General features: G+C 41.8%; 1 protein-coding gene across 3 annotated transcripts in view; it reads left to right on the top strand.

Moving 5' to 3' along the window:
• The window catches only part of JARID2 (jumonji and AT-rich interaction domain containing 2), a 213,842-nt gene that overhangs the window by 68,776 nt on the left and 119,318 nt on the right, over nucleotides 1-25,748 (top strand). For all 3 annotated transcript variants that reach the window (XM_041475330.1, XM_041475331.1, XM_041475332.1), the window contains exon 2: nucleotides 24,237-24,372. In XM_041475330.1, the coding sequence (XP_041331264.1) occupies nucleotides 24,237-24,372 (136 nt within the window). The remainder of the gene's footprint in view (nucleotides 1-24,236; nucleotides 24,373-25,748) is intronic.

Here is a 25,748-nt window from a genome sequence, read left to right as displayed (position 1 = left end):
AGTACAGCTGGAGTGATAAGAGAAGCAGCTGTGCTGAAAGGAAAATAAAGTGGAAAGGTTTAGCTTCATTAATCAGGGTGAAAGGGTTTTTTTGGACTTGAAAGACGCAGTTGACCACTTTCAGGTTGAGTGAAAAGTAGTCATCTACAGAATATATCTCTTTAAGAATGGAAAAATAATCTCAAGTATATGTGTCACAGACAGATGCAATGATGTGAATATTTGAAACAAGTTTTTGTAGGAAACAAAAAAAATTAAAAAGTGAAAAATGTGTGATCCTAAGGGGTCCCTTTCAGCTGGATGTATTTTACAATTCTGTGATCCCCAAGGTTTTTCTAAGTAATAAATTGATTATATTTGTCCTGCTTGTTTCATGGGCTGCTAAGTAAAACTAACCCTGTCAAAGAGGGTACATACTGTGGTGCCCCAAATGAGTAACCTTTCTGGTTGGCTGGATCTGGCTGGGGGCCGTAAGCTGTGAATAATTAGATTGTAATTAAAATCTATTTATCACCTTTTCTCTTTCCAAATGATTTAGGCAGTGATATTAGGTAGATTATTTTGTTCCTTCTGGTGTCAAAAATACAATGTGCCAGTTGCAAATACTGCAGGCTTTCTTAAATGCTCCCTTCATGCAATGATAAGAATTCTTTTACCTATATATATATTTTTTCCTGTATTTTCTTTTTCACAGATGAGTTATGAAAGTATTTGTAAAAATTAAGACTAGCCAGTCTTTCCAGAGGAAATAGGTTCTCTACTGGGATTTTCCCCAGTACATGCTGTAATCTGGCTTAGGGGAGAGTGACACATCCACGTGAGAGTCCCAGCCTCCTGGCTGGAAGATGGAGTAGTGCCACCACTTCCCAACCTGCCTGTTGGGATCTCTGATCCTACACGGTTACTGATTTCCCGACGTGCCGACAGAAACATTTGAGTGGGACTTCCCAGGGACCTTCTTGTGGCATTATGCCATTGCACAGAGCTCCTGATGGAAGGTAAAGACATTTGAGGATTGATTTGTACTCTTTTTAATAAAGCAATGTCTGGAGTTACTGAAGCCGTAGGGGAAATTCAAAATACTTCTGGAAGAACCAGACTGATTCCAGATGTCTTTACTTTTAACCCAAATCTCTAGCTGACCATGCTTTTCTGGTTAATTCCTCATAATAAGCTACCTAATTTGGTGGATTTGTGAAGAAAGGCCTTCAGAGGAAATGTATCCTTTTTAGAAATACTTCTCTTTTTCCAGCAAATAGTTTGATGTAAAGGCTAGGCTTTAAAAAAAAAAAAAAAAAAAAGTAAGAAGAGTAAAGTCGTCGTAAAAATAAAGCAGGATTCTGGCACCAATTGTCTTTAGAAGTGTAGTGTTGGACAAAGTTTATAGGTCTTGGCTTGTCAGACCTAACAGTATCTCCTGTGGAACAGCTGAATGACACAATGAGAGGAAGGATACCATACAGGGAAATATTAGGCCTGGGAAAAAAATGCCAACACTTCTTCTCCCCCCCCCCCCCCCCCCCCTCTGGATCTGCTAACCAAAGGGGGAAAATATGCAAGGGACTCAAAAATGCACTTTTCAAACTTCCAGGTCTGGTTTTAATCTTGTGCATCCTTCTGTGTTCCCTTGCCAACACCTAGAGGCCTCACAAGTGCTAAAGTGCACAGGATTTCCAGTGGCAGTAATCATATGTAACGAAGTTCACTTGATGAAGTCACACGTGCCATGGCAAAAAAAGCTTTAACAGCTTCTGAGCTGAACTCCTCCATGCCTGTCTTGCTTTCCATGCAGACGTGGGGAAGTGCTGCTCTGGGATGTGAACGCTGTACAGCCATATGACAGACATCCTCAGGGATCATTAAGGTGCAGTGTGTAGTAATCAGTGTGCTGTCCTGGATAGGTGTGCAGGTTCCTTGGAGCTGCCTGGCTGAGGAGAGAGCTGGCCAGGCTGCCTTCTGCAACAGCTTCTTGTGAATGCAGCATTTGTAACAGGCTGTTTCCTGCCAGTTTGGTTACTGGGCAGATAAAATGCATTTGATATCCTCTTAATTCATTGCTGCTTTTTAAAATCAGCTTTATTGCTTCCGAGTAGCAAGTGTATAGTAAGAGGAGTATAATTTTTTAACTTTCCCTGCTTCTCTTCAGCCTGATTTCCTGCTGAACTACTTAAATATAACTACCGTATTTGCTTCTCCTGACTTCGTGGCAATGTTATATATGCTTCTCAGTGAAATCCCCAACAGATGAAAATCTCTTTGACACCTGCCTTTGACTTCCAAAGAATCTATCATTTTATACTGTGCATTTTTTGGATGTATACTATATTTTATACTATACATTTTTTGGATGTATGTGCCTTGAATTTTGCAAAAGTGAAAAACATCTTCTCTTACCCCCATTGCCAGCCATTAAGGTGATTCATGTGTATATGGTGCTTGGTGTGAGTTTTTTAATTTTACACCATGTGTAAGGATTTGCAGATGAACTGAGATGTAACAACACAAAGTTTGTCCCACTCTACTTTATGGACTGCTGTTTTTATCTGTCTGTTCTAGCAGTGCCAATGATCATTCAGCAGTAAGATAGCAGAAGACTGTTATAACCTCACTGCAAAATCCCTAAATTGATTCTCACCTTCCCAGGCTCTCTGTTGTTCTTAACCATGTTGTTTCCACAGTAAGAAATCTCTTTGCATTGCTATTCATGGGTGCAGGAGCATTAATCAGATTTGCAGATATGTGTCTACCTCTGTCAGTTTTCTTGCCACTCCTGTGGCTCCAGGTCCTCTCTTGCATACCTTGGTGCATCTTGAGCATGTCTGTAGCCCATCTGGTGTTCTTTTCACATGCTTGTGAGAAGCAGCCTTCATGCTGCAGCCATTGTGCCAGGGCTGGAGAGTTCCCAGTCTGCATGGAACCACAGTTCCAAGGAAGCCCTGGATGGGATCATAAAAATGTTTTCCCAAACACGAGGTGGATTACAGGGACTGATTTACAGTTCTGTTTACATGAGGGGTTGGGCTGCTTGCATTTGTAATGTGTGCCTGTGTAGTAACAGGAGGGTGCAATTTCAGCTCAGGTGGGTGTTGCCCACTCTGGCTTCAGCCTACCAGCAGAGGTCTAAATAAGTGAAGAAAACGAAATGCATGAAGATGCAGCAGTATGGGTTTGAGCCTGCGTGAGCAACTGGAATCTGAGCTTTCTGGGTATGCCCAAAACATGTCAGGGTGTTTTGGTAGCTAAAACTCCAGTTCATGCTGTCACATCATTAATGCCACTTTTACTTAAATTTGTTAAAAACCTTTACAAAACCAGACAGACATAGTGAGGGCCTGTTTCAAAGGTCCTTCTAGTTAGGAGCATGAGACACTAGTTGATGGTTGCTTACAGTAACATAATTTTTCCATGCTTATGGGTCTGAAGGGAGCGCATGCTGTATCTAAAAGAGAACTCAACTCCACTCTCAGCCCCTGCATGGATGTAAGACTCAGTGCTCAGGTTAGATTGGAATGATGATCTGCATTTTCTTACAAGTCAAGTACTTTCCAATATGGAAGGAAAAAAGGGTTTGTCATTAACTGCTCTGAGTGCTGTCAGGAGTAGCAGCATAAAATCAATTTTAGCACTTCCTTATTTTAAAAAAAGATCCAAACAAAAACCAAACAATGAAGCCTCCAAAGCTGTTGTTTGGGATCAGCTGAAGCAAAGGGTTGGGAACTGGGGACAGAAGGAAAGGAGATCTTGTAACAGGTTATATTTAACTTCTTCTCTCTGGCCTTGATAGATGCCCTCATTTCCCCAGATTTTTACTTCTCTCTCCAGTCACACTAACCAGTTGATTCCTGATCTTGTTACCCAGCTGTTAATATTGCTCAAGGCTGTTAATGCCTAAGCTGTGCTGTTTACCTGTAATGCTGAATTGGGATGAGGGGGGAAGAAGGGATTTTAAAGATTATTTGAATAATTTAGTCTTGGTAAAAGGATTGGGAAGAGAAATCTGAAATTTGATTTATAGAAATAAAAACCTTAGATTTCAGTTAGACATGGTGGTTCTTGATTTAAATTCTCATGCAATAATTTAAAAAATATTTTTAATATACGTAAGGCGTACCTTTGGAAACAGTAAGTTTTTACAGAATGGAAAATACTTATTTTTAGATTTCTGGCTGTTTGCTTGCTTGAGTTTTTAGTAAACATTCCTGGTGAATTTGCAGTGTTTGTTGTTTAATGTCAAATTGCTAGTATGACTGCTTGAGATGTGCCACCCTGCATTTCCAGTGTTGCAGAAATGAAATCTGTTTGGACCTGTCATAACTGAAAGATGAATCCTAGTTTTGTTACAAAGGCCTTCAGAATTTCCACAGTGCCTATGGGAAGTGAAAATTTATTGAATTGTGGTAGGTGCTGGAAAGCAGGTAATGAGCTCTGCACAGCAATTCTGATGTCACTTGTCACTCTTCTGATCAGTGCACTGAAAGCAACCCCATGTATCCTCCCTTTTGGAGACCACAATTTGATGAAAACCATTTATTTTATATTTCCTTCTAGAAGGTTGTTTTCATCTGTGCTACACACACATTGTTCAGTTTTGTGTTAGCTGACTTTCTTGGATAATCCTGTCCAGAAACTGTCTTGTCACAGCAGCTCTGAAACCTTAAAAAAATTATGAAAAGTAATATGACTGTGATAGTTGTCACAAGACACAACGGACATCAGTTCCCTTGTGTATAGTATTTATGAACTCCCACCTTACAGATGTCCTGGTATTTCGATTTACCTGACCAGTTTCTTTGACCTCAGCACTGGGATGCATTTTAAAGTGGATATCATTGTTGTGGTGGATTTTTTGTGTGTTCAGTTTATTAAGGACTATATAAGCACATGCCCTCTTAGATGGACTAAGATGCCTCTGATACTTGTACATTGTCCATAAAGGTGAGTCAGATGATACAGAGTATGCAGGAAACATTTGAAAAAGGAGCAGTGGTTTTCAAGTACTTGGTTTGTAGGATTAGGTCACTTTACTCATAAACTTAGGGTAATATTTTAAACATTGTAGTCTACCCTTCTGTTGAGAAGGAAAAGAAAGTTGGACTTTACACAAGCTGAAACTAAAACAGCAACAGCCATAAATTGCATTTAGACAAGTATACACCAAAAATAAGGTGAAGTTATTGGAAACTTGTGGCCTCCATTCATAGAGTTGTAAGATCTTTGACTCAGTTTGCAGATATTTGCGAGAGTACACAGTTGCAGGTATTGTTTGCAGTTATGCTATTGGATTATTTCGGGCTGGCCCAAGAGTCTCTTCTGTAGGGGCGAGATAATACTGAGATCAGATGAGCTGATGTAGTTTCATTGGTTTTGTGAGCTTTCTAGCAATTGCATGCTTTTCCTCTCTTCGTTTCCTCCTCCTGGAGGTATAATGCTGGTAGATGTCTGCCAAGAGTTTGGAAGAAAATCTGGGAAAACTACAACAAAGTGTAAGCTGCTTCACAGACATCTTGAATGTTGTTTTCAGTGGAGACTGGAAGTACATGAGCAGGAATCCAGTGTGCTTTGTTAGCAGGGAGGAAAGCTGGTGAAGGACCTGAGGACATGATGGCCAGCGTGAGGGTTTGGGCCACGCTGGATTCATGGAGCAGCAAGGCACGGGTTTCCATGGAGGGAAGAGGCCATCATGCGTGGGGAGTAGGCTAGCATGCTCCCATCACCCTTCTGCCCTTCTCCAGCAGGTTTGTAATCTATCAGCAGATGCCTAGGAAATTGCACAAAAGGATGGGATTTGCAAAGGCAACTCCTGCAAGTGGTGTAGCTGAACTGAGGAGTGGGAGAAAAGCTGGTGGCCCTTCCTGGCCACCTGATGCTGTGTGCTGGCCTGCAGTGAGCATGGTGCTGGGGAAGCTGAGCACAGGAGTCCACATGCAGTCAGATCTCATTAATTCAGCTGCTCACAAAGCAACTTGTTTGAGTAACTCAGATTTATGTCTGTGAACACAATGTGTAAAATAAATTTTTTATTTGTGTTCTACTTGGTTTGGCAGCTGGGGAAGCTCTTCTAAGACTATCATCCTGCTTTTTCCTTGATAGCGAATGGGAGAGTGCCCATGCTTCCAGAGCAGCACCCAAACCTGATTCTGATAATTAACTACTTAAGTAATTAAGTAATTAAGTAGCCCCACCTTTATTTCTTAAAATGCAGCAGCTGGACCCTGTAAGATGCTTGGCTAAAATGGAGAAGTGGTGGTTCTGTTTACTAATTGATTTTGCTTTTGAAGTCCCTTTATTGCCTATGTGTGGCTATAGAGATATGAGGGAGAGTAGGGAAAACCAAGTAAAAATCGAGTGAAGCCATTTTGTCTCCTCCTTTCTGGGCTGGTTTCCCCTGTAACAGTTTGGACTTCTCTGCGAGGGGCTCCTCTGTGCACAGGGCAGGATTTTGTGAGCCTCCCTCCCCTACAGCACCTGCCTCAGTGGGATGGGTGCCCTGCCTCTCCTTGCCCCACACAACTGGGCTTGGGAGTGGAGCAGTGTTGGGTTTGGGCAATGGGCTTGGTTTTTAATGCTCAGACACAGTGGCCTTTCAGACATGGTGGCCCCTGGGACTGTGTGCTGCAGAGTTCGTGTGGAGGCATACATTTGTTTGAGGGGATAAACAAGTCTCTGTCCCTGAAAAGTGAAATTCCACTGCCCTGGTCCCAAGGTGGTTTGGCACCTTGAGTTACTGCTCAAGCAGAAACGTGTCTTTTTCTCTCTTTTATGTAAGAGAAATTCCATAACATAAATATGAGGGAATGAACCCATCTGAGGTGTTTGAGATGCACTGTAGAGGAAAAAATGGTGAAAACATTTTCTACATGAGTCTCCTTTTTCTCAATATCCCTCTGTGATTAATGTCTTTCCACCCTGGTCCAGGACCACTGCTGTGGCTACAGCCTCCCCATGTTCTGTACCCAGTCCTGAGGACAGTTTGGTAGCCTTTTCTGTATTCCCATTTCGATGTCATTCCTTCCTTCCTTGGCCATGGCACTCTACAGTATGAACAAACATAAGCAGTCATGCCGACTACCTCCAGCTGTGCCAGTGTCTGTCATGAACTCATCCCACTGTCTGGGTGGCCGCTGATCCCCCGTGAGCGTGGCCCATTTGCCCCTCACCCAGTGTGCAGGGTCCTCTTGTGCAGGTGCCAGCGCCTGCAGGCGCTGCACAACAGGTCTCTCTCCCTGAGCCTCTCCTCCTCACAGTAATTAACGTGTCCACAAACCTAAAACCGTTTCCTAAATTAAAATAAGATTTATTACGGAAATAGGTCATGGTGCCATCTGCATCATAGATGGTGCTGTGTCCTTGAGCGCTTATCCTAAGCCAGCCATGTTTCTAGTTAGGCATATCTGCAGTGCAAAGAAAAGGACTAATTTCAGCACAAGCAGACAAGCATGCGTTACTTTCTGGAAATTCCACGTAAAAACGATTTATTTGTGGGTGAAATTGGACATGGCGTTCAGTGGTGGCATACTGTACGCAATTTTGCAGTATTAAATGCTTTGAGGTCTGTGATACTTCATTTTTTAGGCTCAGTTCTGCACACTCAGACATATTCCAGGGATTTCCCAGCACCACGCTGGCCTTTCACTCAGCTGTACTTTCCCACTCTTCCCCTCTCCGTGGGTCTCCACTTACAGCACACTGTACACCAACAGCTGGTTATTGCCCAGAGGTAAAAATTGTTCCTCAAGTTGCTGTCTTGCTTAAAGTGTAGACTCTGGTCAGCCTTCTCTCACTGCCAGTTTTTTTTGCCTATTTCTCTTAACTGTATTTTTTAAGTTAGTATTTCATGTTTTTTACCTGACTGAGGCAAAATATATTATCTTTGCACCAGTAGCTGTTTGTTTGTTTTGTCCTACTGCCCTTCTCAGTCCTTCTGGAGATGAATTTTGAGCTTTTTGTTTTTCCTGTCCATTTTGCAAGTTCCAATAGTTTTCAGCTCAGAACCTATTCTGCAACACGAATAAGAAGGTTTATTATTAGAGGAAGTAGGGAGGTTTTTGTGGGAATCTTACCAGACTGCCATCCCTGGCACGTATTACATGCCAGAAACACAGAAAAAAAGTGCAAATGGAACGATTGCTTTTAAACTTCGTGATTTATGTCTTTTTTATCCTCCTTTTCATTGCCTTGGTCTTGTGTATAGTTTTGATCATGAATCCAAATTTTTACCCAATGAAGTTTGCTGTAAACTGCACTAGATTGTTTAACTGTTGAGTAACTTTCACAGCATTTTCATTTGTTGCCTTTTTCATTTACATTTCATAACATTTCCAATCTGTAAATATCTTTCTACCTCCTCATACTTTTGGCACCATACTTTTTTGGTGAGGTAGCTGGAGCAAAAGGATCTCTAATCTGAGAAGTAAATATTTTCTCATTCCACATTTGAAATGTCCCAGCTTTATTCTTGCATGGTTAGGTTTTTTCCCCCTGCTATCCAAGACTGGCTGTAGAAGGTAAACACTGGGGGAGCTAAATGAGATTACAGCATCACTTTGGTAACCTTCCTTAGTGAATGGGCAGTTGATCTGTCCATAATGCAAAACACTTCATGTATTGAAGAGTCTAAGAAAGAAAGCTACCAGTTCACCACTCAGGGTTCAATTTCAGAATAATAACATTTATTTGTAGGGAAAAAAGAGTTAGTTATGCGATGGCAGAGTAGATATTGTCACCCAAAGCATGGTCTTTTTATTAACCTCAGATTTATATGGTTAAGTAATAGTTGTATTAGTAGCGTTTCTGACTGGTAAGGTGGGAAAAAAAAAGATGTCTGTGTACAGTGTGCTCCTTGTTTATTTATCTGTAGTGGGCTGGGACAAGAGAACTGGCCCACTGTCAGGGGGCTGTGACAGAGAGCTTCAGCTCTGCCGGCTGAGGCTTGAGGCACAGCAGCTCATGGGCAACACGTGTCATGTACTTCTCTGTGCCTATGTCTGTCTGTCCTTTCTTGCGCATAGCAAAAGGTGGGGTAAAGGCTTTTGTGGAAGTGACACATACTGAATTTCAGTTTTCTTGAATAAACCAGCTTACAAAAAACTGGTGCTTTCCACTGTTGGTTTATATGTGCCTGTGCCTGTCTGTGGAAGCAGAGCCTATTTCTCCAGAACAGAAATGCACATATAATGGCTGAATGCATGGCTTGGTGATAGCGCATACAGAATGCTTGGAGGTACTTATTTTTCTGAGTATGATACTGTTCAGGTTTTGGAACTAAGGAAAATTCTTGTAATAATATCCTTTTCTACTTTGTTCTTCCAATTTCCATAACACTGTAGATTAGAAATGTCATAAATTGGGTCTGAAACTAAAAGCTTGTTACTAAGAAAGACAGGAGAATATTCATAAAAGGAAAAATATTTAACCTATCTTCTTCCCGGCCGTTTTCTTAAACCTGAAGTAAACAAGGTGAAATTGAGTGAATTTCTATTAAGCAGACTCCTCTGCTTTCGAGTCACGTAGGGAACAGACAATTGATGGCATATTTCCAGCTGGCAGAGCTGTTGAAAGGTAGCATGCAACTTCAACTCCATTTTTTTCCCTTTTCAACATATGATCGTGCAAGTCTAGCTAAGTTCATCGGAGAGTAAATATTCCTTCAGTGTGTAAAATAAAGAATAAAACTGCAAGTTGGATTCAGTGAGCAAACAGATTATTATCATACTACAGGTTTTTCTTCAATACCATGAATGCTTTAGACACTCAGGTTTTTCAAAGATGATGTGATGATCAACTTGATATCAACTGTTGGAGTTGATATGAAGTCTTATAAGTTTTCTTTTGCTTTTTAGGGTTTTTGTGGAGGAGAAGGGGAGGGACAGGATGAGGAATTTGCACAGTATTTCCTAAAGCTTGTGTGGAAAACCAGGCCATTTAAATCTGTCATATTTTTCAGAAATAGAGGAAAACTTCACCACATTTTGGTGGCTGTTATTTCTTCCACATGAGGTACTTTGGGACTAATAATAGTGTTTGCATTTGCTGTTGGTTGTGGGTTGATCATGTTTTGCCACGCATTAACTGCTTGCCTGAGTGTTAGCAGCTTCTCATTGTCTCCCCTCTGGTAAAATAGTGGGAGGTGATAATCTGACCCGAACAAATAAGTGACAAACTCTGCTTGCCTCAAAGTGTGACTGGTGGCTGAAATCCTGCTTCTCCCATCCGGTATTCCTGGGACTGTGTCAGAGCCTGAGGACATTGTAGCATCCTGGGAGTGCCTTAGAGGGCTAAAGCAGTGCTGTGGATGTAAGGTCAGTGGGCACCAGCAGCCTCCCAGGTTTTGAGCAGAGACTCTGTGTTGGGAGTATATAGCTGCCAGTGTAGACTGTGCTGGTTGCATCATGTTTTAAGAGCAAGGTGCATTTGTGCAATGCTTTCCCTGGGAGCATTGTTGCCTAGTGAAAACAGTTGACGTCAACCCAAAACAAGCCATGTGACTGCCTATGGTTTAATTTGGTCACACAACAGAGACAGAAAATCATTGAATTGCTCTTTCCTGACAAGCACTCCTTCAATGGAGTTGGTGTAAATTTAGTCAGTTCACTTTGTTGAATATCGAGAGCAGTGTGATATGTAAATAAAGCTTTATCAGACGAGATAGATTTAAAATTCCACAGTTGGTGAGGAAGCGTTAGCAGTATAATATAATACAAATATTTACACAGTAACTTCTAAGTCTTCAATAAGTGCTTAATATTTGAAATATGTGTTGTGAAAACATTGACTGATTAAGCCGTACCATTGCTGCTACATCTGTATGCAGCGACTTGCAATGGCTAGGATGCAGGAGTCACGGGGAGGAATAGGTCACCCAGCCATGCAAAGGCATTTAAACAAGTTACACTTTTTCTTTTTTTCTAATTTTAATTAAGATTTAGCAAGATCTGCTCTCCCAAGGCACACATAACTCTATCCCCTGCCCCCTGTTGGAGCTGCTGCTCTCAGAGGGTGTTGCATTCACGTAATATGACTGGATGTGATCATGTGCCCAGTGCATCTGAGACTGCTGCAGCAGGAAAATTGAGCTACCAAATTTGGGCCTGTCCACAACATGGAGTGTAATCATCACATCAAGGAGTCTGTTCCTCCTCCTTGTATCTGTCATGGCCTTTTGATAAGGAATTGCAGTGGGCTGCAATTACAGGTGGTTAATCTTTTGCATGCTCTCAGTGTCACAGGAATGGTGCTGGTCTGCTTGTTCTACGGGAGCAGAGGCTGGTAGCCAAGGAGGTTCCCTCTTTGGGTGGATATATCTGCTTTGCCCAGTCCATCATTGCATTCAGCCTCCAGTTCCACCATTACTCTTGAATGAGCTAACAAAACAGTAGACTCAACAGACTGCAAATTAAAATAAATAGAAACACAGCTCCTAAACTTGCCTGGATGATTCTCTTTTGCCACCTCATTTGCCAAGAGACTGCAAGAGCGGATCCACGCCTAAATATATACGGCTGCTCTAATGCAGTCTTCATTTTTTTCCTTCCCTCTTCTGGCTACCCTGTTTTGCCTTTTGCAAGCACTCAGCAAAACTGAAAACCAAAGTCGTTTGTTGTGTGCTTAAAGTGTGAAGTTCGGGTTGGGTTTATTGTCGGTACTGTGGGTATGGTTAAATCACAGACTCGATTGCAAATGGCCTTTGTAGCCATCACTGCGGTGCTGCTATAGATACAATTGAGCCAGTTCCTGCAGTGTTTTGGCAGAAACCTGTTTTTGATAAGCCCTGCTCTGTCTAGACCTCTATGACAATTTCATTCCACTAAAACTATCCTTTTCCACAGAGAAGCAACAGACAGCTTCCATCAAGCCCAAAGTCTTTTCCCTTGGGAGGGTTGAAATGATGTGGCTGGTCATGCAGGAAATCCAGCCCAGTTAATGAAGTGCCCCCTCTTTTCTTACAGCAGGCTAATGCAGACAACCAGCACCTGGTGCTGATGGTGTGTGGGGAGATGTGTATCAGCCTGTGCTTTGCCCACTCCATGGGCAGCTGCAGTGGTGCCTGGCTCTGTTTTTGGGAGGGCTGGAGGTAGGTGTGCTACATGGGCCCCACAGAGTTGTCCCAAAACCTCAACTTTGCATTTACTCCTGCTGCAGTTGCAGAAGGTTTTCATGTCTAGACCAGTTGTGGTGGTAACATGCAAAGCTAGATTTTGCAAGAGAAAGGTGAGGTATCAGGTGATTTAATCAGAAACTGATGTTGGGGATGTTGCTGTGGATGGGTTAGCAGGCAGGTGATGTGTTGTTAAAATCACCTGCAAAGGTCTTTGTCTGAGGTAAGGCTGTAACACTTGCCCATGCCTTAGCTTGATGCAGATGAGGGGTTGAGAGTTTGCAGAGAAATGATGCAATTCTTGTACTGCTTATGATGTTTTTGCAAGGCTAAGAGCAAATAATCTTGAAATGAGCTGGCAGGTTTATGATTGGGTTTTATGAGCTTTTACGATGTTTATAATCTGGCATTGAACTTGCAGTTTAAGAGGTGAAAGGTTTAAAGGAACACAGTAGCAAAGGTGTACTGCTGAATTTCTTCTGGATATAATTTTAACATACATCTTAGATGCTTCCCTGATGTGGCAGGTTTGTTGGAAGTATGGCCTGTACAGTTCATAGTGAGTGTGTCGCTGAGTAAAATGGACTCCATCCATATCACATGTTCAACAGAGGGAAAAATTGAACAGAAAATGAGATTTTGCCTTCTCTAAGAAAGGACCTGGATTGAATGCAACTGCCTCGTGTGGTGTAACTGCTTTGTGTGGTGTAAGGCCCTGAAATGCAGCCTTTGCCATTTTGTTTTAAATCCCAGCCTTAGAAATACTGTACATTGTCCATGCCTGCTTCTTTTCCTTGTTGTTTTTCTGGTACCAGTAAAAAATGTTAAGTCCCCTGCAGTCTTTAAACTGGAATTCTTATCTTATGGCCTTTCTCCATGGTAGTTTTGGAGAAAATGAGTATTTTTTTCCCTTCTCCTTTTCTTGTGATTCTACATCCACATCTTTTGATGGATGTGTGCTTCAGAGGTCCTGCCTGCAGATGTTTGCATATGTACAGCATAAGCCTGTTCTTACTTAACTATCCGTTTCAGTTTTCCTGTGTTATCTCGTATGGCTCCACGGGGCTCGGTGAGCAGCAGGTTTGCTGCTGGCTAGCTTTTTGAGGTTTCTCTTATGCACAGTACTGTATTTGTCTCCTGGTTCTTTGATTTGTAATGTTTTGCCTTTGATTGCTGCAGAAGGTATAAACAAGCCTGTCAAAAGCCTTGTTTAGCGCGCAGATTCTGTGGGGGTGGCTGGCAGCCTCAGACCCTAAAATAGATCTAGCAATGAACTGAACGGCTTAAAACCCTGGGAATTTAATTTGATCTTCCTTGTTGCCTTAAATATTGGGACTGAATGAGAATTTCTCTAACAGAACAGAAGGTGAACATGTTGGTATGTGACAGTAATAGAAGAAGGGTCCAGGCCTGCTGGCATTGAGATGCTCTTCTGTAATCAGAGGCCGGGCTTGGCCGTGGGGTAGCGGCTTGTCTGCTGTAAGTCACCATACCTGGGGAGGGGAGTGCTGTATCCTCTGATGTTACAGCATCCATGGGGACAGTTGTTCTGAAATGCTTCCCTAGATCTTGTTGTAGGGTAGTCATTGCAGGAAAACCTAAAACAATCCCTCATGGTTTTAGCATCTGTTTTATGCTGGCTTTGTGTGGGAAGAAAGAAGAAGCTGCAAAATCACACAGGGGTTCCTTTTTTCCCCTCTTTATTTTTCATGTAGCACCATGCAGTTAGTAATATCATAGTTGGGGTTTTCAGTTGTGGTGGTGAGAAGGTAACAATGATTTGGCTTCAACGTGCCGCAACAGCTGCAGAATTCATTGGAGCTTAGAAGCCTGTGAGTTATAGCTGTGATGCCATTTACAGCTTTTATGGAAGAGCTCTTAAATTTGTGAAATGTGTTACTTTTTGAAGTGCATTATATTTATAATTTGAATTCTCTAAAATCCTGTCTGAGGGGGAAAAAATAGCTTTGAAAATCTCCCTCTACCCTCTAAAAACACAGGGAACTCTTACCAGGTGGGATGTCAAGTCTTTTAAATTGAGTGATAGAACACATAGATGGATTTGTAAGTGCTAAAATGTCAATTAGTGTACTTAAAAGCTTAATGGTTGTCTTTGATGTACTTTTAATATCTCCAGTAAAGTTTGACTGTTGCCATTGATCAGGGAGTGGAGGAGGGATGAGAGGATTGAATGCCAACCCAAACAGGTCTCATGGAGCTTGCGAGTGGCAAAGCAGCACTTAGGTGTTGCTCAGTCTGAAATTCATCACTTGTTTGCTGGGTAGTATTTTGGAAGCCAGATATATTTCATACTGAAGAGTGAGCTTTGAAAAGCCTTAGAGTGCAGGTGACGACTGCTTATATAGCTTATCTTTGTGCAGAAAATTTTCTGATGTAACTACACTGACCTAAAAATACGTTTAGAGTAGCTTTAGAATCTCCTCATACATGTCCTTTAATTGGCTTAGAAGCAAAGAACATCTCCCAGCTTCAATGGATACTTCCCTCCTAGCTTTAAAAGATATTCTTCCAGTTGGGAACATAAAAAATGGATAAATGATTCTAATAGAAATCGCCCTTTTTGGGTAGTACATCAAGTAAAATCAACATGTCACACTTTTAGTGCAATATCAGTGTGTCCATCCCAGGAGCCTGTGTCAATTCAACTGATTTGGTTCCCCATCAGGCTTAGTAAATTTGATTCAGGCACCAGTTATCCTGAGGCTTCCCAGCAGTAGGTTCAGCATGTTTGACTGTCATTTGACTGTCAACCCTCCCTGTGTTAAAAGATTGACCAGTTTTGGTTTTTTTTCTTTAAATCTATTTTTAAAGCTGATGATTGCCTGAAATACGGACATTCTGTAGACTGACGTGAAAGGGGAAGAAATCAAGTTAAACATTTCCAAGTTAAGACAGAGGACTCCTTGCATCACTCACACCTGCTTTGGGTCACATTTATGCAAACTTGCAGGTCCATCACAGTGCAAGTTACTTTATGGGCAGAGCCCCACTCTTCACTGCTGGCCATGGTCCTTTTGCAGGGCTTTGGTGGTGGAGCTACTCATGTAGGCATGAGCTGCTACAGTGCCATCAAAGTGAGTCAGATGAGCCAAAATTTCCTCTTTGGTTCTTTTAAACCAGTGAAACTCATTTATACTAGAAAGGTTTAAAAGGGGGTGAGTACAGGGTCATCCAGCAGGGATATAGTGTCCTTCCCAGATTTTCAAGGGGTCCTTCACTGGCAGCCTCAAGCCTAGAAGGCATCAGGTTCCTGATGGGCACAGCTATATTACACAAAGTATCTAAACTACATAGGCTTTGGGCTGGTGTACTTATTTCACCGAGGGAGCAGTCTGATCTGTGTTCGCAGATGCGCATTTTTGTTTAAAGATATATATTTGTAGTTATATATATATATATGTATGCCGATCTGTGTTCGCAGATGCGCATTTTTGTTTAAAGATATATATTTGTATTTATATATATATATATGTATGCATATATACACACACATATACTACTATACTCCCAGAAAGCAGACAGATGAGCAGATCTTTTCCTGTGTCATAGACAAGGCTTCAGCATCCAGCTAACACAGTCCTATGAAAGAAATGGTATAAACACTGACTTCCTGTTATACGTGTGAGCATAGATGCTAAACATATCAATAGTTCTTCAGCTTCTCTAAAATATTGATACCATTGACCGATCTTTCAGATGCTGTGAGACACCAAAAAATTATATCTCTTTAAATTCCCATCTAAATACTGAAGGCAAATTTATAACACACCAATTTTAACTTTCTCTCTTCCCTACTACTTCTACACTATTTTGGCATGCAAAAGTGGTTAGTATTTTTCAAGTTGAGGATCGGCCTTTCTGGTTGAGGGTGGAAGAACGTCTTAATATAATTAGCAATATGCAGCAGGATTGGATTAGCCATAGACATCTTTAGGTCTTATAAGTAGACATTTAAACTGCAGAAAATGCTTTTTATTGGACAGTATTCATATGACTGCGTTCTAGTGCTCAAACACCTTCATAAAATACTGAATCAAAATGAAATTAATTAGAAAGAATACATTTGAATTTAATTATCTTGAGCTGCTGAATGCTCTTTGCATACAGGGTTTTATGTGTCTATCTGAAGAGTACTTGATGGAGAGTTTTAATTAGGACTGGTGGCAGAGTAAAGATATTTGGAATGTGAAATGTATAAATGGTAATGATTTTCAGCTAAGTGTATATACATTTTTTGGAGCTTGCTACCTTTCTTGCTTCTCTTTCCCCCCTCTTCTTAAGCTACTTTTATGTTCAAATTAATACCAGATCGTAAAAAAGAAGAAATCCTGTTGTGGCTCTTGGTCCTCTGCAGCATGATCAGAGTTGTCAGATCTGCAGCTGCAAGAGATTTTTTTACCTTTGTGTGTTTAATGGCTCATACTTCTCTGTTCTTTGACGGTGCTATTTAACTGTAAAAGCGTGGGGCTGTGGATGGCACGGGACATGTGGCTGCCTTGACTACTGTCTCAGATGTTGGACATGCCAAGACTCAAAGAGCTGATTTGGCAGCTGCCCAGCAGATTTTTATAAAGGCTCAGTTGGTGGCCAGAAACCCAGGCTGTCAGAGTTGTGTTATGCAATAAATTGTTTTTCAGCAGAAGTTTCTAATCCAATTTCAGCTGCATTTTTTTTTTGTACTATGTAATCAAAGATAAATATACATTATTTCATGGTGTTTCAGAGAAGTGAAGATGTGTAGTGTAAACATCGCCCATCAGGTTGGTTTGTTCGGTTTTCTGTAAAGAAAGATTTAGACCAGTTCTCCAACACAGGAAATTATGCTTAAATTATTTTGGTTTCTGCATGGGAGTGATGTATTTGTATACAGCATACCTTTTCAAAGATCATTCAGTGTATGTTTTAGGAGGTGTTCCCCTCATTTGAAGAGAGCACCAGGTAAGAACCTATTTATCAAGTCAGAGCTTTTGCTCAGGCATAAATTGTCTACAAATGATGGTTAGACAGAAAATTGTACCTTGTCAGGCTGTGACCTACCTGAGTCATTGCAGGCCCTGCCCCTATAACAGATGCCCTGCCACCCCTTTTTATTTCCCTTTCACTTCTCTAAAGTACATAATCCATTTTAAAAAGTGGGTAGGGTTCATTAGAACGCTGTGAAATATTTTGGGCTCTCAGTAGTTGCATTGCAGCAAGGTTGCTTTCATCTCCTGAATACCATCTGTGATTCCCTCCCTTATCATGGTTGTCATGTTTCGCTGCTGTGATGGGCTTGCATCCCTCCAAGTGAGTTGCTGTGCAAAGGGACAATTACACTTCTTTTTCTGCCCCAGCAGCAATCACCATTTGGTCATGTGGTTGGGAATAAGAAAGCTGTTCTGGATGAAGACAATTTTTCTTGTCTCGGGATAAGATTTTCACTCTTCAGATCAAACTGGTCAAATAGGCACGTAAGGGCTAATGCTGACATTGGGTTTGGAGCAGGTGCATCCAGTGTGGTGCCAGGTGAATTAAGCTGGCTATAAAAACCACTCCCTCAGTTTAAATAATTACCTTACACCTCCATACCACTTTCTACCAGCACACTACCACCCTCGGTTCGTGTCAGGTCCCAAAGCTCAGATGTTTTGGGTGCAAAGTGATTGTTTAGATTCCTAATCTGGCCTAAGAAAGTCATAGTGTGGAGTCAGTGCTGTCAGTGAGATGGTTCGAGTTGAAGCTGTACTGCAAGGTGATCAATTAAAAAACTTTAAACTTCTCTTTACTCTGGATTTGTTTGGGCTTCACCTTTTTTTTTTTCTTTTTTTTTTTTTTTGGTTTTTTTTTGTTTTTTTGTTTTGGTGTTTATCTTGGCAATCCAATATGGGAAACAGTTGACAGCTTGTAAGCTTTCACTAGTTTCGTATTGAGTAATAGTTTTCTAGAGGTGCACAAACATCATCAAGGCCTCTTGAATTTATGTAAAAGAAACAATTAACACACAAACCAACTGTTCTTAATTATTTCATTATTAGGCCTAAGATAAATATAGGAACTATTTTTATGCCTCAGTTCTGGGAATGACTTCTATTTGGAGATTTTGACTGTAACTCTTCTACCATAATGTATTTTTGCAAGAGCAGGTTGAAGCTCACTGGGCTTAAAAGTGCCCAAGGCCTTTAGTGACCCAAAAAACAGAGCATTTCTCTCCCATGCTGCTCTTCAGAATTCATCTGAAAGAAGGAAATGCAGTCCCTGGTGCAGCAGAAGGCAGTGAAAGAGTGTAGACCAACAGGAGATTGCAGGGGATGAAAGCTGTAGAAGTGCTAAGGCAGGAAGGAGAGAGATTTTTGTTTTCTTCCACTCCTTCTTCATCATGATAACATTGGTTTTTCAAGTCGGGAGCTGTAATGTAATGTGAGTTCTTTGGGGAAGTTTTCTGGAAGTAAGAGGGGAAAAAGTAGCTATAATTATCAGATAAACTTAAATGCTAAAATAGAGCCATTAATAAAGGAAATTTCCCCTTTCTTCATGTTAGTTAGCACATTTTTAAAACATGACCTATTTTCCTAAACTAGACAGAACAGATTACATTTTCCAGAAGGCATGAGTCACTCCACTATAAAGTCTCCAAGCTGTATCAATCTTCATCAACTTAAGCCATTCATGAGGTTTTATTTTTTCTCACTGAATATAAGCAGTTTGTTTTAAATGAGAAACTGCTACATCCTCTCTGGATAGTTGAACTTGATTAAAAGGTTAAATATTAAATAAGTGTGAACTTTAGTCTGAGAGAAAGAAGTTGGAGGGACCTTGATAGCAAGCGAAATACTAGAAGGATATTACTGTGGATATATATGAGTATAACTAGTTTGCACCATGCTCTTCTTGGCTGTAAGAAGTCCAAGCAGCATGATAACTGCCAGAAGGAGCAAAAAATCTTTATTTATAGAGCTTCACTTGAATATATTACAGCCTGGTTTCAAATTGTTACCCTGGAAGTTCAAACTATTGCTAGGAGTTGTGCCGAGAAGAGCTTCCGCTGTCTGGTGCTGGAGCAGCCCCCGGCTCCTGCAGGTTGCCGGAGAGGGAGGTCACGCCGCCTGCCCACAGTGGGTTTCCCTCTGCAGTGTGCACTTCGGCTGCTGAGGAGGCTGATGGAACTTTGTGGTGCCATGGATTCCTGTGCTAACGCAGTGGCGGGGGAAGTACGTGTGCTCACACAGCAGTAAGACTCGGCACTTCCTCAGGAGGTTCGCTCTGTGCCATACACATACCGAGAAATGAGGCTTTGTAAATGAGTAAGGTAATTGCTAATAAGTGCTAATCACGCTTAGCAGCAGTAACTCCTCGCCCAAGACTGCACAGAACGATCTCTTTCAGCCTCTGAAGGTGAATCTGGGTTTTCAGACCAATTCCTCTTTGGTCTGACTTTTAGAGAAAAACAGGTATAACTGTTTTCCATTGATAATATACAGCCAAAAGGCAAAAATCTGTCGCAAGTCTTCATCTAGTAAACAAACATTTCCATCTCGGGCCTTTAGCTGAAAAGTAATTTGTATGATCTATGAAAATGTGGTGTCTGTTTTTCATGCAAAAGACATATATTTTTTTTATGTTGCTATAAATGCAGTAAAAACCACCCTTTGAAATAGTTCTCCTTCAAAAATATCCTTGAGGAAAGGGTAGAAACTTGTGGTTTATTTTTCCCGTTGCTTCAAAATGACCTTCTTACATCTGCAGGAAAGACTCTCTGGGGCTGTTGAACCATGAAAGCATATTCATTTAGGGCATTGGGTGCCACAGTGATTTTAACCAAGTGTTGGATGCAATGCTGGAAAAAGAAAAAAGAGGGAGCTTGTGTTTTTTGTTGTTTTGCTTTTTGCAACCTGGCATGAAGAATGAGGTCAGGAGATGCGTGCTTGGGAAAGACCCAAAGAGAGAGCTGGAAGCATGCCAGCCTCACTGAGTCATAACACACATGCTTCTAAGTATCTTCCTACCTTACAAAGTCCTGACTTTTCAAATAAAATGATCACTGCTGTAAAAGTATTTACATAAAAATTAAAGCAAATAACATGGAGTGCTGCATGCATTCTCCCTTGTTCCAGCTTTGTTTCACCCTGTGAACTGTGACTCCTGTTTGCTTAAGGCAAGGCTGGGCCAGGCTGAAGAATGCTGTATCTGCAGTGAATGAAGGGAGAAGCTTGAGTCATGCTGCTGCTGCTGCTCAAGGAGCTCAGCAGCTCTCATGATTTCAGGATGACATTTCACCTGTCCAGGAGGTGGTGTTAAGCTTGCCTCTTGCTTCTGCTTTTTAAAAATTAATATTTGAGTATAATTTTGGAATTACAGGAATTTAGGAAGGCTGTGTGCAGGTGACATGCGCACACCAGGTAGCTGGGCTGCAGGGAACAAGCACCTAAGGTGTAGGTGAATGGTGAAAGGTATAGGTGGTGCACATTTTGATATATATATATCTAAAATTATTGTTATGTATTGATTAAACATGTATTATGGTCGTTGAAGTTCAGACATAAATGTACAGTGTGTGGTTCCTTGGAATGGCATAACCAAGAAGGTGGCATGATATTTTTTTTTTTTAATTTTAATTTAAAGGAAATTATGCAGCGTTGTTTCTTAATTCTGCCCCAGAGTTTCCCTGGCTGTGTACGTCTATTAGTTTTATTCTGAGTTTATAAGATAATCTTATTGTCATATTGGGAGGCAGAAATCATCTCAGCTAACCTGCAGTGAAGGTTGTGGGCTTGTGGTGATGAACCTACAGTTTAAGATGTTATTCAGTCCTTTTTTGGGTCTGAGTCAATAATGGACAATCCATTAGTTCCCCATAAGTCGTTTCAATGGCTAATTACTTGCACAGTTGCAGAAATTGTTCTTTAATTCTGTCTTGCATTTTTCTGAATCGAGTTCCAGCTGTTGGACGATGTTATACCCCTCTCTGCCAGCCTTGAGAGCCGTCTATTAACAAATCTCTACTCCCTGTGGAAATATTTAAAGGCAGCAACTGAGTCAGTCCCTTTGAGCTTGGATTGGGGGTGGAGGCAGCGGGCTGGTGTTGAGAAGTTACATAGATTAAATTCCTCAAGGCTTTCACTTGACCATATTTCTAAACAGTTTTGGGTGTGTGTATGTTTTGTTAAAGTGAGATAACTCTTGCAGTTGATGGTGGTGTGAGTGCAGAGTGGGCGCACATGCACACAACAGCTTTCCCTCCACTGGGGTGACAAGGGAGAGGCGATCTGACCCATGTAATTATGGTTAAATGTGTCAGGAGCTGGAGCTGTGGCTCAGCTGGGCTCTGAGTCAGCTGCTCTCCAGCATTCGGCTGCTTTTGTGCCACAGGCTCCAGGGAAGATGCACTTGGCGATTGTGAAACCTTTTTATTGCTTCTGCAATATGGAGCCATGTGAATACAGGTGTTGGCAGCAGCTTAGCCCCTTATTTTGCTGACCTTGGATACCACACGGTGCTGGAGAACTTGAGGACTTTTTTTCAAGCTGGGTGGTGTGTGCAGGGGAAGCCCACAGCAGAACGGTGCACGCAGGTCAGGGGCTGCAGCCTGGACACAACTGGGCTGGTGGGGAGAGACTCTCCATGTGCATTTCTAGCGGCAGCACTCCTGCCTCATGGGGCAGATGAAACCAGTATGGTTCATCTGGAGTTTAACAGCTCCAGGAATTGAGTGTGGTGTGAAGTTGCTTCAGTGGATGCTGAGGTCTTAGTTCCCACATTCTGGGCTCCATCTCTTGGCTGGTGGCACTAATGCCCAGGCGGCCCCCAGGCTGGTGGGACCATGTCCTGCATGTTGCTGGCACCAGGGAGGTACCTTGGCTGCCAGAAAATTTGGTATCCTTTTGCATCCAACGTATTGCCTGGGGAGACTCAACACGTTGCCTGGGGAGAGGGAAATGATGGTGGCCTAGACCAGAGGCTGCTGGTGTGCAGTGGTGAGTCCCTTCCCTTCCGCAGGAGGGACTGTGGTGGCCTCCTTCCCTTCCACAGGAGGGACTGCCGCCAGCTGGTGCCAGGGCACAGGTCCTGTGCTCAGCAGATAATGATTTAAAGACCAGTCCTATAGGCAGGTTTCACCCTGTCACTGTTGAGCAGCGAACACTGGCAAGTGCTCCATGCAGTGAGACGTTACAGAGTGGATTTAATTTCTTTTGAGTTTCTTTTTCTTTTAAATTTTTCTGGATTTTTACCAGGGTAAAAGGGCCAGTGAGATAAGGAACCGATGGGTGTTTTTGTGCAGTTTCCAGAACGAATGCCAGTGAAGGGAGTGAGTGGTGTCCACAGGCCTGTGTCCATAACATGGGCAGGGGCTGGAGGTGCTTATGGCTATTTCCTAACTGAGCCTGACTCCCTTAAGGACTTAAGTAGTTCCTGTGAAAACAGAAATGCATGATGTCCCATTGGGCCTTTGGTGGAGGGAATGTAAATGAGGGCGTCCTTGGGCAAGCTTTGTTAAAATTGGGCTGCATCCCTCTCTGTTTAGTGTTGCTTCTGGTTAGGGCTGAAGCTGCCTTGGCAGCAAAATGGTAAGCCAGACTTGTTTGTGTAAACCTTTGTTGACAAAATAACTGGATGTACTACTCCTTTTAAAATGCTTGCCGAGAGATTTTTTTTGTCTTTTTTTTTGGTTGCTGTGGGTGTTGGGTTACAGAGTTTGATTTCTTGGCCCAGAGCTGCCTGTACTGTAAAACTCTCTGGGCATAGCTCAGCCTTCTTCAAAGTGTAGTAGCTTGTCCCTTGTGCGAAATGCACATCCTGCTGCCAAAATGCTGGCTGCTTTCACTGCACTCATTGTGTTCCTTGTTTTGTTGTTGGGTTTTTTTTTTTTTGTTTTTTTGTTTTTTTTTGTTTTTTAACCCCTGCCAAGTAATTTGTCCTAGAATTTTTTTGGGGGGGAGGGTGAGGGGTGGAAATGTTTTTTATCACAATTCAGCAGCTGAATTCCAATATGTCAGTAGAGGAGCAAAGAAAAAGATATCGATGGTCACCCTAAACTATGCTGTTTTTTTTGGAAGTTGGCGGTGTCTGTCTTTTCTTTGGCACATGGATGGTCTTAAGCTCTCCTGCCTCCTGGTGGGGATTGCTGATGGGGCTTGTGGAGTTTTCAGTGTGAAGTGACAGTGGCAGTACACTGTGGTACACTTACCACTTAAGGTCTGCCTGGAAATGTTAATCTTTTGCTTTGGCAGTGATGTAGCCCCTGAGGAATTGAAGGGTGAGAATGCTCAAATAGGGATTTCCAAAGACCCCCAAGACAATTACGGGGCTCATGAAAATAAGATGACTTACCTATGTCACTTATATCTTTATATCAATTTTCTCACTTAATTGATTTGAATGCTAAAGGCTTTAGGGAAATACTTTTCCAGGGAGTTAATATTTTAACAAAAGTCAGTACTAAATTTGACGTAGACTACTATTCCTTTTGATAAATTAGCATTTGTCTCCTAAAAGTAAAGTAGAAAACACATGCCCCATGAGCCAAATTCTGTTTGGCTTTATGCTGAGATAAATTCAGAATAACTTCATTGTTATCAATCTACAACTTCATTATAACACTGCAATTAATGCAAGACACTAAACCAGAAAGAAGAATAACCTGAGTCAAGAGACATAAATGAAGGCCAAAATGGCAACAAGAGAAGTTGGTTCACCAAACTTGACTCTTCAATTTCTGCAACATTCATTTTAGTGTTTTGTTGGGGTTTTTCCCCCTCCTCTTAATTACCTGGGAGAACACTTCCTGAGTGTGACAAATTTATCCGTGAGGGATTCATTACAAGGATTTTAACAATTAAGTTTTACCTCCTGCCTAACACCTGGTACATGCCTACTGCTGTTTGCAGAATAAAGGATTAGTGGGACTAATGCTCTGACTTGATAATATTTATGTTTCTGTTCTCTGTTAGAGCTGATCAGGTTGCATTATCTTACATAGTATTCTTCTTCAGTTTTTCGTTCTTTCTTTTTTTTTTTTCCTCTTTCACTGATTTAAAAACAATCTGTGTAGCCTCAGGCTTTGGGGGTTTATTTGGTTTTGTTTGGATTTTTGTTTTGTTTCAGATGCACACAACTAATGTCTCCTTTCTGTTTCCATCTCCTTTAGGATGACAGTGATGGGATTCCCTGGTCAGAGGAGAGGGTGGTGCGGAAGGTCCTTTATTTATCACTGAAGGAGTTCAAGAATGCACAGAAGCGGCAGCACAGCGATGGCATTAGCGGGAGCCTCAAGGCAGTGAATGGTGAGACACCTCTGTGGTACTGCTGGAAGGACTCAGTCCTTCTTCCATGCTGTAGCAGGGAGGGAGACCAGTGTACCATCTGGCATATACACTGTGCCCTTTGGATCTGCACAGAGGAACTTGTTTCTGGAATGCTTGAAATGCCTGGGTTGAAGAATCTGTATGTTTTGGTTTCTGGCTAACTGATTTAGATGGGGACAAGGGGTGGAGGGCAGGTGGGAGGAGAGGGACAGGCTGCCAGTCAGAGAAAAGGAGCCCTTCTAGTCAGTCTGCTTCCTGATATGCTGAGTATGTCAGCTCAGAAGGTAACCATTTAGAGGTGATTGGCTTCAGTTGCCTTGAGGAAGTACAATTGGACAGAATTTACATACTGGCACTTAGATGCAAGAAACTGGCTTGCTAGCATCTATCTCTGGAGTGATCCAAGTCCACAGGTGAAGTAGCACAGGATCTACATACAGAGTTAAAGGGCTGAGAGGACACAAGTGGTGTGACATTGGACTCCCCTAGTTTAGTAGCTCACAGAGCAGTTGTTTAAAGGTATTAAAAGGAGATGCAGACAAGCTTAGATGACAGGAGCTTGAAAGGAATTGAATTTTATTTCTTTAATGCTCTAGTCAGTTATTATCTGTTGCTTCCCCTTCCCTTAAAGCTTGCTTTAAAAATCTGTGGTATCCTGAGAGGTGAATATAAAGTGTGTCTCTTTCAGATTCACTTAGACCCTTACTTGAAAAGGCTTTGTCATGCTAGCTTGAGCCTTGAAAGTGATGACTAGCAGGATTCAGATTTCTGGGCAGGCTTACAGTTTTCACTCACAAGAGCTTATTTGTTTCTTTATGGAGGTTTATGGCAGTTCCTTTTAGGCATGTGCATAGCTATACATGTGCTAATGCATTAAAGCAGCAGCTGGGTGCTTGCTTGCTAGGTTATTCATATTTATATGTAGCTTGTGTTATTGACATGGTGAGTCAGATTCCACTGGGTGTTACTGCCGACAAGGCAAAAAACGAATGGAATGGCTGGATAACTACAGGCAGCATGATAAAGTCACTGTATTGCATAAGAAATTGCAAACTTCTTAGTGTGATTAAAGACCTCAGACTTCCCAGTTCAGTAATAATATCAAATGCTGATCTGATGGAAAGGGCGTCTAGGTTTAAGAGCAAGCCATTTATAAGCTTGGAGGTGTACACAAAACAGCATTGGCTTTTTTCCTTCCAACACCTCTGCATCATTGATCTTCTGTCAAACACAATTTCTCTTGGAAAGTTTCTTATTCCATTGTGGGGGTTTTGTTTAGTCAAAGGAAAAAAGTCCAAAGGCATGAAGCACAGTAATTGTGTGTTAGGAGGCTTTGATGATGTGCCAGGTTATGG

This window comes from Pyrgilauda ruficollis, unplaced genomic scaffold, assembly GCF_017590135.1.
Source record: "Pyrgilauda ruficollis isolate IOZ18807 unplaced genomic scaffold, ASM1759013v1 scaffold35, whole genome shotgun sequence".
In the NCBI taxonomy this organism is placed as follows: Eukaryota; Metazoa; Chordata; class Aves; order Passeriformes; family Passeridae; genus Pyrgilauda; species Pyrgilauda ruficollis.
The sequence above is the reverse complement of the archived record's forward strand: the minus strand, read 5'-3'. Positions and strand labels throughout refer to the sequence as shown.